General features: G+C 36.8%; 1 protein-coding gene across 1 annotated transcript in view; it reads left to right on the top strand.

The window, feature by feature from the left end:
- Positions 1 to 7,651, top strand: part of LOC140227602 (uncharacterized) — a 206,198-nt gene extending 198,547 nt beyond the window's left edge. The window contains exons 24-27 of the mRNA XM_072308019.1: positions 3,554 to 3,653; positions 4,718 to 4,922; positions 6,233 to 6,384; positions 7,229 to 7,651. Coding sequence (XP_072164120.1) covers positions 3,554 to 3,653; positions 4,718 to 4,922; positions 6,233 to 6,384; positions 7,229 to 7,361 — 590 coding nt within the window. The 3' untranslated portion in view covers positions 7,362 to 7,651. The remainder of the gene's footprint in view (positions 1 to 3,553; positions 3,654 to 4,717; positions 4,923 to 6,232; positions 6,385 to 7,228) is intronic.
- Positions 7,652 to 14,348: the final 6,697 nt, after the last annotated feature.

A 14,348-nucleotide genomic window follows, 5' to 3' on the forward strand; every position in this document is an offset into this window, starting at 1 on the left:
GAAAGTGAGACTCTCTTGTGAGGTAGAGCAGTTTTTATCATTGTATAGATACATAGAAAGCTGACAAAGGGTGTAGCTGTCGCCCCTTCATTAACCCATAAAGTTCAGGGATAATTTTGATGCTGAAATCATTATTTTGTCCTAATTAGAGTGGTAATTTTGAAGTTTACTGTATATCTTATAAGAATTAGGAAAAGATTACATGGAGTTACTTTTTTTTTTTAAATCTACACTAGATCATTTAAAAAAATGTAAAAAGCTTGCCAATTTGAGATTGATCATTCACTTTTATACTCTACAATTGTAAATCATGTTTCCAATTTAATGGCCTGTTGTAGATGATCTAGAGGCTTTTGATAAGTTTACAACCAAAGTTAATGGCTGTTAAGAGTACTGAAGTGATGATGTCACAGTCTTTTGTTATAGTTTTGGTTTGAACCAGGTGCACACATGAACTCGTGGGCCAGATGAGGTTGTTTCGAACCAGTTTCCATGGTAATGAATGGCTGTGGCATCACACTTTAGTACTCTACATGACCACAATAGGGCTCAAATGCAAAAAAAAAAAAAATCTTCATTGTATGTTGCAAAATACTAGTAGGCCTGATTAATTATGAAAATTACAATTAAAAATTTCAACATTTCAGCATCAAAACAAAGAAATGTGATTTCTTGAGCTTCATGGGTTAATGTGAACAATGCTTTGTGCAATCTTCTGTAGAATCCCCAACAAGTGATACTGAGTAGTCTGTTTCACAGTATTGAGCTCTGTGTTGCACTTTTGTAAGCTAAGTCTAGATGTATATATATGTCACACATTAAAGCAAGAGTTATACATGTGTATGTTGTTCATTCTATTGAAGCTTTTGCGCAATATATGTCTGGACTTTACTTTTTTTTCATGCATATAACAGGGCACAGTTTAGTTGCTTTTAGTGTTATCCAGGTGCCTAGAAATATACTTTAATGATGTAATCACATTCTTATTCTTCCCAATCGCCACTGCAGATCATTAGAAAGAGATAAATTGTTCATTTTGTTCAAGTGTTTGCTCAATATGTGTCTAGACTTTGTATCATTTTCTTTTTCTTGCATATATCGGAGCACACCTAAAAACAGTTTAGTTACTTCTAATGTTACCTGGATGATTAGATATATACTTAATCAATGTGATCACATCCTTTATTCTCCCCAATTGCCACTGAATATAAGTAGAGTAGATCAACACTGAGTAGAATAAAACACAAAGAAATACTATTTCAAAATAAATAGGGAATATTTTTTTTGCATTAGTGCAAACATATGATAAGCATTCATGGCCTTACTTTAGGTCTGAAAATGGCCTTAGCCTTTTTCAAAGTTGACAGCTATAGGGTCATATGTATAAAAATCGATAACATGCAATGAGTGCCAAGTAAGGAATTCCTATGCATGAAATGGAAATCCTTGAATTGATGCTGATGTTTATCAATTTATTTTTATTAATATTTTTTTTTGCACTAGCAAAATCTGTCTGATTTGATGAGAATCTGTCATGTGCATCATAAAAAAAAAGCTTTGCATTTTTATGTGCAAATGTGCACTAGGAGAATGGCGCTTTTGATTGGAAGTGCTTGTAAGATTAGGGTCGCATCACACTAGAGCGTATCGAGCCAACGAATGTCCAATGAATAAAAAAAAAAAAAAAAATTTGAAGATACAGTCTCTTTTTTATTTTGAACCTACAGAAGATTCCTATTGTCAAAAAAAAAAATGTCTCTAGTAGTGTATCTCTGTGAATCCCTACCAATTGCTAATAATACAAAAACTTCAAACATGTTACAAACTATTCCAGTACTGGCAACGCATACGAACGTATCTTCAAATTTTCGAATTTGTTGGACATTTGTTGGCTCGATACACTGTAGTGTGATGTAGCCCTTTAATACTGATAGTGCATATGGGTCTGCTGATGAATTGGATTTGCTTTGAATGAAATGAAGGGAATAAACATTGGTTTGAAGATGGAACATATTTTGACGTAATTTATAAAGCATGTGAATAGATGCCTCGGGACACGAGATGTAGCCAAAGGAAAAGCTATAGAGACAGTGACATTGGTGACAAGTGCTTGTATTTTAGTGCAGAATGCATGAACCCATGTAGAGATCTGCTATTTGGAGTAAGTCAGATTAAATGAGAGCCACGGCAATTAACAGAGATATCTACCACAAGGTAGTAATTCTATGTGTAACTGTAACTCATAACTGAAAGGCTTTATAATAATACGCAAAGGGGACTGTGACACAAATCATGTGTGAATAGCATGTGCTCATGGACACCATCCAGAGGTCACAATGTTGTGTATTTTCACCATTGAACAATTAGTGAACACATTTCATGCTCATGCCATCCATCCAATATCCATTATTCTCTGATGCAGTCCATATCATGAAATAGATACATTTTTATAGCTAGAGTTCACAGCTCATTTGTGGTACATGCATCTCATAGAAAGCATATTGTGATAAAGTTTCATGTCGTCATGACATCACCTAGAGTCATTTGTCACTGCAGACACTTTCTGCTCTAAGAATGGATAGAATGCACACTGATTACACATGTTTTAATGGTACATGTAGAGTCTTAACTTCTTATCAATAATTTGCTAATTAGAAATGTCATTGATTTCTATTGCAAAGAACAAGATACTGCTAGTATAGTTGTATAATTCTCATCTCGGTTTTATTTTAGATTTTCATCTATAACCAACATTAGAAAACTTACCACAAACTCTTCTAAAGGTTATCGTGAAATCTGTGTGATTTTTAAAGTACCTTGAAAGTTGTCACACTGATTCACAGTTTTTGTTGTACGTCTGAAGTAAGTTGTTGACTCCGAAACAAAGGGCAAAAGAATTTGCTTTCTGTGAGTCTGAGTGAGAGGAGTACCTGTCAAAAGAAAAGAAAATAAGATGGTATCAGCAACAATGCCCATAGCTGTTTAATTTTCAATGCATAGGAGATTAAAAAGTTTGAATACCCTAATCAAACCAAGACTTTCCAGACCAATTATTGGAAACAGAAACAGCCCCATGGTTTAGAAACATTCACGCAGACTTAGATGACAAATGGATTGTAATGGACAGTATGATATTGAACATGGCAACTTAATTGCTGACGTTCAGACACAAATGAGATGGAACGTCACAATTATTGAGAGTGGTACCCACTGAATTCAGGAAAGAAAAATCTTGTCGCTAGACATGTGTACCCATCTCTTCATATCCTAGTAAAAGCCATCAATATTTGAGTAAATGAAGACTTATTTTTAGATAGGTTTTGAGTTCTGTGAATACCACCACTCAAAAGTTAGCAGGAGGTGCAAATACAGAGGTATGATGTAGTTGCATGTTTAGAATGGTGTGCAGTTTGCCACAAGTAGTCTTGGGTCTTTTTTTTTTTTTTGGCTTCAATTTGCTTGACACATGATAGAGGCACACCTCGCCATTTTACAAGTGAAGTAAATGCTGACATGGCTTTCTGCCACTCTCTGTTGCTCATGATATCTGCAGCCAAAACCAAGTTTGATGAGGAGATGGAGAAGAAGAAGAAGGAGAGGGAGGAGAAGAGGAAACAGGATGAAATCAAATTCAAGGAGCAGCAGATGCTGAGGTGAGTCCTGGACGTCCTCCCCGACACTTTAACCCTATCTTAACTTAAATTCGATTATTTCCACTTTTAATCATGGAAATTAATAAATTCCAATGAAGATAAGCTTGTAAAAGTGCCTGCAACAAAATTCAGTCAAAAAACAGTAGAAAACAAAAAGTCAAAAAACAAGAAAATACATAAGAAAAAAAAAAAAAAACGAAATTGATTTTGATTGTGCTATTTCTTTTTTTTTTTTTACAAGAAAATTGTTCGATGTGTCTTAAGGAATTACGACAGAAAAATCTAGCAATCCTTCAGTCTTTGTAATGGAGTTACAGGTGAAAATATGAATTTCATGAATAAATTTACATAATTAATTTACTGATAACAGAAAATCAATATTTTTCTATATCATTACCATGTAATCTTGTAGTTGACATCCGGCTCTATGTTCAGGCAAAATTTTGCGGCGATCGTGCCATCGGCAGCCCAGATCTGAAAGGGGGGGGGGGGGGTCAAATTGGCATAGGGTTAACCCATTTAAGACTAGTCCCGAGTGTACAATGTAGCTACTTGGGCAGGTGTCTATGGGAATTGCATGTTATATGAAAATCTGCTCATCCTCAATGGGTTAACCCTTTGAGCCCCTTGAGGGAGTTTTGCTGCAAAAATTATCATCTTGTCATTTAAAGATTGGCTGCTCTGAATTTATTCTGACTAGATGCTGACAAGATTTCTCTTAATAGAAAGTTCAAGTTTTTTTTCCACTTCGTAGATAGAAGGAGACAAGAGAGCAAATATATTTATGAAAGAGAACTAATACAAGGTAAGCTCATCAGGCTGTTATTGCTGATCTTACTTCTGGTAGTTCTCTTTCGCAAACATATGTGCGTTCCTGTCTGCTTTTATCTAAAGAAATCTTGTCAGCATCTCCTTGGGAAAGGTTAGACGAAACCGTTTAAATTCATTAGAACCTGCACAAAATCAGAAAGAAAATTTGCAAGATGTTGCCAATTTGAGAGAGAGAGACAGGAACTTCAATCAATTTGAATCATCCCCTCGTCATCTCCATCTCCATCTCACAGGAAGAAGCAGGAGTACGAGCGGAAGAAAAAGCAGGAGGAGGAGGCCAAGAACCGGAAGGCGGCGCTGATGAACAAGTTTGGCGGCAGCGGAGGCGGTGGTGGTGGTGGAGGAGCGGGAGGTGGAGGCGGCATGAGGGTCAACAACGCCCAAACCATCAAGCAGAAGCTGCTGGAGTGGGCGCAGAAAGTCACGAGGGGGTATCCGGTGAGTGTGGGGGGAGGGTGTGGTCCACTGTCAGTTCACGCAGAGATTCCAACTCCCCCACTTTTGGCGGGAGATCTCTTCTTCCTTTAAGGGCATTTTTTCAAAATCTCTCATTCTCCCTTTCCAGTTTTTATTTCTTCTGCTCTTGCTATGTGTCTCCACTTGGAATTTAGATTTCTCCCATCCAGCTTTAGTTTCGTCATGAATTAATTCATGATAAAATGTCCAAACGTTGAATGTCAAAATAAGGCCCCATAGAGCATCTATAACCCAAGAGCTTCCGGGGCCAGATAGTGACCCCTGGACCTCTGCTGCAAGGACATACTGCTTCACACTTGTGACGTGCACTACATTCTCATTATTGACTGCATGTTACAGCGATCACTGGTTTCCCATCTGCTGGGTGGGGAATCTTCCGTTCAAGAGATGCTTAGAGTTGGAATCGCAGTTCAAAAAAAAAAAGAAAAAAAAAAAAGATGATTCGCTCTCGATGTAGATCTCTCCCCATTGGTTAAATATTTTGGAATGATAATTAAAAGTTAAACAAAAGTAACAAATCTCTGAAATTGAATGCTGTGTTTCACTTGACCACCAGTCTTTTTGTTACTTCTGTTCTCTCCATCAAGGATAACTGATTCAAGTGAATTACTCAAAGGGCAAATTCACTTCCTTTTCAAGGGCACTTTAAATAGATAAAATGGAATCATACTAACAGAAGGGTGGAATTTCACAACTCTCGTACGGGTTTGCACACAAACTTGTCTATTGGTACACAATTTAACAAGCCCTGCCCCTGTCCCAAAATAGCCATCGAGTGAGAAATTCTTTTCAGGTCTATAGGACATTTGTGCGGCAGTGATATCATCAATCACTTCATCCAACTTCCATATTATATGAGGCTGTAATTACCATCGCTATTTTATGAAAACATGTGAACTTTCAATGTGCCAGAACTATTTTTTCTAATCTGATGTTGAATAGTAATGAAACATTTATCACCCTGTCTGTTGGTTTTGTCTTTTGTGTGAAAGCAAATGATATTGAATGCAGAGAGGAGTTGTACTTATGAACAAAAAGTAAACCATCTTTCTCATTTAGTTTTCTCAAAGTGTGATTCAGCCAGAGGTAATGGATAAGCTTGAGCTGCAAGATGAATTTCAGAACAGTTTGTTAGGTGAGGAGGTTGATTGGGGTGGGGATGCTAAATTTACAGGCAAATGTGACTTGGATGTGTCTTTATGTAAAGTTACACCTGTATTTGCAATTTTATGACCTATTTTGTGTTTCAACAATGATTTTTTTTTTTTCAGGGAGTAAATGTGACCAACTTCTCCTCATCATGGGCTAATGGACTCGCGTTTTGTGCCGTGATCCACCATTTCTACCCGGATGCCTTCGATTTCAACACCCTGGATCCAAAGCAGAGGAGACACAACTTTGATCTGGCGTTTAACACTGCAGAGTGAGTACTATCAAAGGAGAATTGAGCTTTTCCCTTGCATAGGCTGGGGGTGTTTATAAAGTCATTATGGCTGGAGGGGGTGAAGATGGGGAGGCTGATTTTGTGAAAGTTTGGCTCTGTGCACATGTATGTAGATTGATATGATTGAAATGATAATGTGTTTTACTCATATTGTTGCATTTACTCAATCCTCATTTAAATTTGGAAATCATTTGCCTGAAATAATTTGTGAAACATCATTGGTGCTAGCTTCCATTGGACTGTACAGTTTGTAAAGTCCTTGGGACCAGTAGTATTCTTTTGTCATATCAAAATTTTGTTACAGCTGAACAAAAGATATATAAAGTTCAAGTTCAAGTTCATATTTATTATTTTTTCCACAATATACAAACATAAATCTCACTTTCTGAAGTGACAAAAACAATGCATACAATTGTACAGAGAAGACAACAATAATAGGAAAAAAAAACTAACAGTAGCGATACATTGCAATAGTTGCTAAGATAACAAAAGTGAAATAGTTTTCAATATATGCACTGTGTGAAAAGAACGGAGGGACCCACTAAAAAGACAGAGCTTGTAGAGTAGAGCTTGTAAAGTTATATGGACCTGAATTTTTACTCCGTCATATCGAGAGTTTCATTGTAACCTTTATCGTTACAACGGGAGTGCTGTGTAGTAACAAGTAATTGAGTGCCCCATTTTTTTTTTTCATTGCATTGAGAAAGTAGAAATATGACAAATAATGAAACAAATGAACTGATGACATCATGCTTTCTATATAAAGTGATTAACTCAGTTTTCCCCCTCCCTTCTCCCCCCTCTTCCCCTGCCCCGTTTCAAGGTCCAAGGCAGACATCATGCCGTTGCTGGATACGGATGATATGATCATGATGAAGAACAACCCCGACTGGAAGTGTGTCTTCACCTATGTACAATCCCTCTACCGCCACCTGAACAAGCTGCATCCGTCTTAAGAATCTTAGGTCTAAGTCCTTGATGTATCAGATATTCTGACGATGTGACACGGCATGGGGTATAGGCAGAGAGTATACATCTCTGTGTTTTCTAATCCCACCTACTCTTTGGTTACGCCTCTAGACTGTCACTACCAATTAATCAATGTTTATCATTAAAGCGAGTCTTGATAATGTTGGGTTTGTTTGTTTTGTCGTTTTTTAAAACGGGGGTTAGACTATGTGTTTCATTTTTCGAAGGAACATACTTTATGTCATTTTGGTCTTACTTGCAAGCACATGTATGACATTTAAAGGGCATTTGGATATTCATATCTATATAAATTGAAACCTATTACAGTTCAAAAATTTTATTTTTGAGAAATAAAGATGTCTTAACTTCGTTTTCCTCTATCTCTGTTTGATGGTGTTTGGTATAACAAACAAAATTGTGATTGAGTATCCTAGATAACAGGGGGATGGCTTTTTATGGGCTGCAACCAGACTTCAAATGTTAAATGAATTTTTACAAGTTTTGAGAAATAAAACTCAAATTATGTGGATTTTTCTTTACTGCCATATTGTAAAAGGAAAAAGGCTCACATGATCCTAGCTAGAAATTTATATGAGATGCAGAAAATATACCTTACACTATTAAGTAAACAGTACTACAGCAGAATTTTAGATGTTGTTCAGGAAGAATGAATTGTAAATAGTTTACAACTCATCGAGAAGAATTCATTGTACGGACGTGAAGTACATGCTTGGATTGTTAGATACAGTTATGAATCAAGCAGGATATATGTAAGAAAAGAAAACCACAAAAAACAACAGATTTGCATGGATGACTCCATTTTCTTCATTGAAGAGAAGAAAAATATTATATTTGTCAGACAGCATTAGTGGATATTTGTGAATTTTGAATTATGAATTGTAGAGGGATTTAAAGAGAGCCTAAGCAATGCATGTATGTAAATACTTGTGTGATTCAATCATAATTGTAATTTATATTTGAATGATGTATTTGATAGAGTTTAGATTGTTTATAATCTATTTCGAGTGAGATCTATCTATGTTAAGATCATAGTCATATTTTTCATCTCGAACTAATGCATGCAGATGTTGAGTACAACAAAAGACTAAGCTGTTCTTGGAAAACAGCTATATGAATATTTCTGAGATAGTAACTTATTATTTGCAAGGCTTCTTTAAGAAAGTAAAATTGTGATTTTTTTTTTTTTACAATACCCTGCCTAACAAACTGATGCCTTTCTTATCAGAATTTCCCCTCTACAACAACTTTAAAGAAGTTTAAAGGACTTTGTTGATTTATAGAATGATATGTGATATGGAATCCCGATGAACACTTCAGAATATACCTGGTGCTGCATGCTGTAGACATATGTGCTAACTTGTAAGTCCATGCAAATATATATCACCCTTCCTAGAGTTTGCTTTTATTGTCTCAGGACCACCGCTTCTATTTGCCATTAACCCTTTCCAATTAAGACTCCAAAAATTCCTATGGGTGTTGTAAGAGATCCGTGCGAGTTCAGGTAGGAGAAGGTTTAGCACACAAACTTATAAAATGGTTGCTGCAATTTCACACCAGATTCTCCTTTTGGTTTTGTCACAAAGAAAAAAGAAATCATGTTGGTGCCTCTAAATTTATTTCCAAATTCTAAGATGGCAACATAAGTTTTTGGAAAGACATTCTTAAGTCCCATTTTGTGAAATTCCTCTCCCCTTTCCCAGAAATGGGCCTATCAGAAGTGCACTTGCTTGGAATTTTGATATTTGTTCTATGCACTTCAGTTTTGATATACAAAGTATGCAGGTTGGGTAGATGTGAAAAAAAATGCAAGAAATGCAACAAAATTAGTAATAATTGCTCTAGCATGCCATGAAGAGTTAATCAATGACACTTTTGCCACTGTTTGAGATAAGTCTAGATGACTTTATGGGGAAAAATGAAATCGCCATCATTGCAGAGTGGAAGAAATAGCTTCCTCTTTTGGACAGCCATGTGGCTATGGCTTTCTCATATCTCTATTTGATTTGAATGAGACAAGGTGCAACCCAAATTTGATAAGAAATGATTTCAGTTGGCGTTACCCAAGGTTTTGACATCAAATCGTTAAATTGAATCATTGTGTTGGATGATTATCAACTCCTGATTCACTCCCTTACAGAAGCAGTGATATTTTCTAATAAGCTTGAAATAAAAATGAAAATGATTTTATGTTTTAGAATTGATAATCATGAGTAATTTTCATCAAGTCTTCATTTACTTCCTGATACAGGCAGTGGTAAGTGTTACATGAAGTTAGAAATTTTAAGTGACTAATAAAAATGGACTAACCACCCTTTTCCTTCACGTTATATCCCAGTAGCATCGATAAACTTTTGTTATTTTAATCTTATACATGTTTGTGGTTGAGGAAAACTTCTTTGCAAGCATTGTAACACTAGTGCAATCATTTCGTCTACTTTTCTTTGTCTTTGCTAAATTTGTACTATATTCTGTTCATTGCAAGAATGAAGCGATGAATGGAAGCGTGTCGAGTAGCAATAAGTACGGAACAAGAGCAGACTAGATTCTGTTGTCTTTTATACAAGTGTCTTTGAACAAGAGTGCCAGAGATGGTGATTGTACCCTCACGATAATCAGGGCATTACGGATGTTCAAAGAGAAGGTTGATTTTTTTAATGTAAAGCTCAGAGTATAACACAAAAGGTGCTTTTTTGACAGTTTTGTTTCTTCAGAACCAGAGTAATCTCCTGTATTTCAAAAGTGGTAGAAGAATACTGTTTGTTTGTTTGTTTTTTTCTTTATGTGTGTGTGTGTGTGTGTTTATGTTACCCTCCTCCGTCTTGTTTGATGCACAAAATGATGATCAGAGGTGTAGGCTAGACCTTGGTGTACATCACAAAGACATAACTCATTGTTCGTTTCGTAGTGCAATATACATGAATATATGAATACTCACAATTATCATTTGTTGTTGGTTTTGTTACCTGTTAAAGCTTGCCATTCAGTTACTGTGTGTTACATTTTATTTGTAAGTAGTCGGGTGTGTATCCCAAGCAGGGAGCATCTCTGTGGGCGCTATTCACAATTACTCTATCTATTTTAACTCATTCATTCAGCATGGTTCACAGACACAAATGCCACGTTACATGTAGTCACAGATTTTGCTGGAAGTATGTTCACACGGCATTGACAAAAATGCTCGTATAATTGTCAATTTTAACCTTGTAGAGCACAATGTAATTTTCTGGGATAAAAGTTATGCACTCATTGTATTTGGTTTAGTTTGGCAGCGAGATATGACGCTGCGCTGGACTTTCTGTGATGATTATGTCTCTGTCTAAATCATTACGTAAGTTTAGAATCAGACAAACATGGTATGCAAAGCATTATTTGGTTAGGTATTTATAGACAGGTTTTATGGTTGTGCATACATCCCAAACTGCACTTTTTGATATTATGTGCAAGATGCATATTAATCCAAAGACGAACCAGTGTTTTATCAGGAATCAGGATTTTAATCTGCTTTAGGCCAGTGAATTATATAATGTGTGTGAAATGGGCCTTCCTGGTAGGGAGTTTTCAAAAGGAGACAGTCTATATCTGTGATGTATTTTACAAATTTCTGACCCATGAATGAACAGGTGAATTATGAAATCATAGAAGCCAACTCAAAGAGTTCTTCGGTATGAAAAAGAGCAGCGTTGTAACACGTATCATTGGAGACACTTAGAAATTGGTCGCAAGATCCAGAATACAGAATTTGTTTATTGTAATCAGTACATATAGGCCATGCCATGCTCTGCCATGTCATGCGTGTATAGAAGTGTATGATAATAATTATGATCAAGAGTTTCTCCACTGAACTGATTATGATCAATAAATTGAATCGTTACGATTATCGCCCCACTGAATGCATCCGTTGTTGCACCAAGTGAAGATGCCTGGATCGTTGAGAAATGGTGGTGACTATAGTTATTATTAAAGGGATAGTATATTGGTGGAGATGAGGATTGGGCTTTTAACTTTGATTGGGCTTTTAACTTTTTGTGAAACACAAAGAAACCACTTATGAAATGATACAGTGCATACCATTCTAAGAGGGATTAAAAGTTTGTAAGATGAAAATCAGTTTTAGAATGGCTGAGACATCCAAAAACAAAGTAAAACAAAGCAATCCTAATAAAAGTTGGGTCCCACCTTATATCAAAATTGCTTTGTTTTGGTTATTTTAGCCATTTCAAAACCAATCTTTATCAAATAAACATTGAATCCCTCTTGGAAGTACAAATTTACTTGCTCTTTCATATTCCGTAAGAGGTTTCTCATTATCCCCACCAAAACAATGCTAAAAACCTTAAGTTGGGTCTCAACCAAAACTATTATGATCCCTTTAACCCTTCCTGTGCCAGTGAATCTCATGTGCACAAAATTCACACACATAACAAGTGACAGTAAAGTAATGTGGCATGCAAAGGGTAAAGGAGCGGGAGGGGATGGGGAGATGGGAGGAAGCAGGATGGACAGAAAGATGAGAGAAGGAGTGAAAGAAAGAAAGAAAGAAGGAGAGAGAAGGAGAGTGAGATGGAGAGGGATGAAGAAAGGGGAAGAGAAACAGAGAGACAGATAGGGAGGAAGGGAAATTAAGATACGGTGCAGTTTCGATTGAGAAGGTGTTACAGGTTGCCAACGTTTTTTTTTTGTTGATTATTTTTTGAGAACATGAGAAAACTTATGAAATATGAAAGAGCATATAACTATAACTACGCTTGTCCAAGAGGAATTCAGAGTTTATTTGATAAAAATTGGGTTTGAAATTGCTGAGATACCTAAACCAAAGCAATCCTAGTAAAAGGTGGGACTCACCTTTTATTAGGATCGCTTTGTTTTACTTTGTTTTTGGATATCTCGGCCATTTCAAAACCGATGTTCATCAAATGAACTTTGAATTCCTTTTAGAATTGTATGCTCTTTATCATTTCATAAAGTGGCTTCCAAGTATCTTGCAAAAAGTGAAAGGCTCAATCCTCACCTCAACCAATACTATACCATCCCTTTAAGAGGGATGGAGGAAGAGAGTGGAAGAGAGAGAGAGAGAAGGTGGGAGAGAAAGTGGAAAGGAAGAGAAGAGAAAGAAAAGGAGAAGAAAAAGAGGGAGGAACAGAGAGAGGGGGATACAATCATGTACCGTAGAAAACATTTTGGAGGGAGGGGTGGGGGACTTTGGTGGCAGAGGAACAATTGAATCGGGAGACATAAATAAGGAAGTTTGTAATGTCCCCAAATTGATGGATGTTTCTGTCATGTGATCTGAGGAATTTCCACTTCCACAAGCTTTTGAGAATCTTTTCTAAAGCCCGCGTAAGATCCAGTTGATATTCGGTATAGTTGTTGCTGAGCAGACTTTTCCAATGCTCTGACAGTAGTTCAGGTTATGCATCAAACGTGAATACATTAAGATGCCATGTCGTGCGCAAAGTGTGAAAACACTGTGATTCACCCTCATTTAAATGCAAACTGTCTATGGAATGACAACGTGCATACTCGACGTCGGTAATAACACTTGGTCAACATCCAGTGAATAATTGCAGTGTAACTCCTTAATTTTCGTGATCTGCACTAATACATTGTTTTTGCACTCTTCATAAATTATTACATATCCGAGATTTTCGAAATACTGTGGACTTCCGTCTTTCAAAACCCACTGACAACGCATAACAAATTCTTGTTATGACAGAGTTCTAGTAAATGTTTATTGTTTAAAATTCTAGTTTTCAAAACTCAAGACCCTGATTCGGCTAAATTTCGATATTGTGAGGAAGTGATGTCAGTAGTCCCACGAAGTTTACTTTAATGAGATTCCAGTCTGTTACAAAGAAATGAACCTAAGGGAAGATGAAAGATGAATAATGAATAACGGAAATAGAATGTGCATCATTGTAAGGCGGAAATGATTGAAAATTGCACTTAATGACAACGAGAAACGGATGATTGGAAGATAATGGTGAATATCCCAGACATTAAAGACACAGTGGTCCTCACCCACATGCACCAGTTATCATGATTCAATACAGCCAGCAATGGAACAACAATGCATCATCCGTTGTAAATGCCTTCAAAGTCCCCTAAGATGGGTGACTTCAGCCTTCTAGAAACAGACACATCAACTAAGTTTACAGATATATTATATACAGTACTTATCAAAGAGATTTCCTAGATATCAACACTCATGAGCGCATACACAATATACACACATTCTGTCACGACGAAATCAACGCTTCTGAGGACTTAGATCAGCTTCCATACACTGGGGGGGGGGGGGGGGGAATGTATTACACCTTCTTGGTTAACCCACGTAGGAACAATGCATGTTGTTTCTAGAAATATGCCATTCATTGTGGCTGTCAGCGGTAAATCCATACCATTGAAAGTACTAATGGCAATAACACAAGATCCCATTGTTACCACGAGTAGAGTTGAATTTTTCCTAATATTAGAGTAATATCTCTCCATTTCTGCTGGGAAATGATGCCGACTGGGAGAAGGATCATACCATGCAAAAGACAAACAAACAATCATGGAGGGGAAGGGGGTGCGACTCGCCACTTGCTTGGGGTTAACCCCAGTTCCGTGTTACCGAAAATGCAGCGGGCCTCACGGAGTCTCGTAGCCATGGTAACTGTTACAGACACGTGGTTTGTTTCTGTGAAACAAATGATGTTATTTGTGCGGTCTTGTTTAACACAATGGGCCAGGCAGGTGCACTCATCGTGACATTAATGGAACTACATAGTTTATGTACAGGCGTATCTTGAACTATTGCTCCGCAGCGCTCCACATTGATGCTATCGGTATGTCCTCTTCGTAACACAATTTATTTTGTAGTGTAATGTTTTATGCATAAATTTCTCTGCATATCATACGTACAGTGATTTGTACAGATCATACCGTGATGAATGGGAAATCACAGCGTGAGT

Source organism: Diadema setosum, chromosome 4 (assembly GCF_964275005.1).
Source record: "Diadema setosum chromosome 4, eeDiaSeto1, whole genome shotgun sequence".
NCBI classification, from domain to species: Eukaryota; Metazoa; Echinodermata; class Echinoidea; order Diadematoida; family Diadematidae; genus Diadema; species Diadema setosum.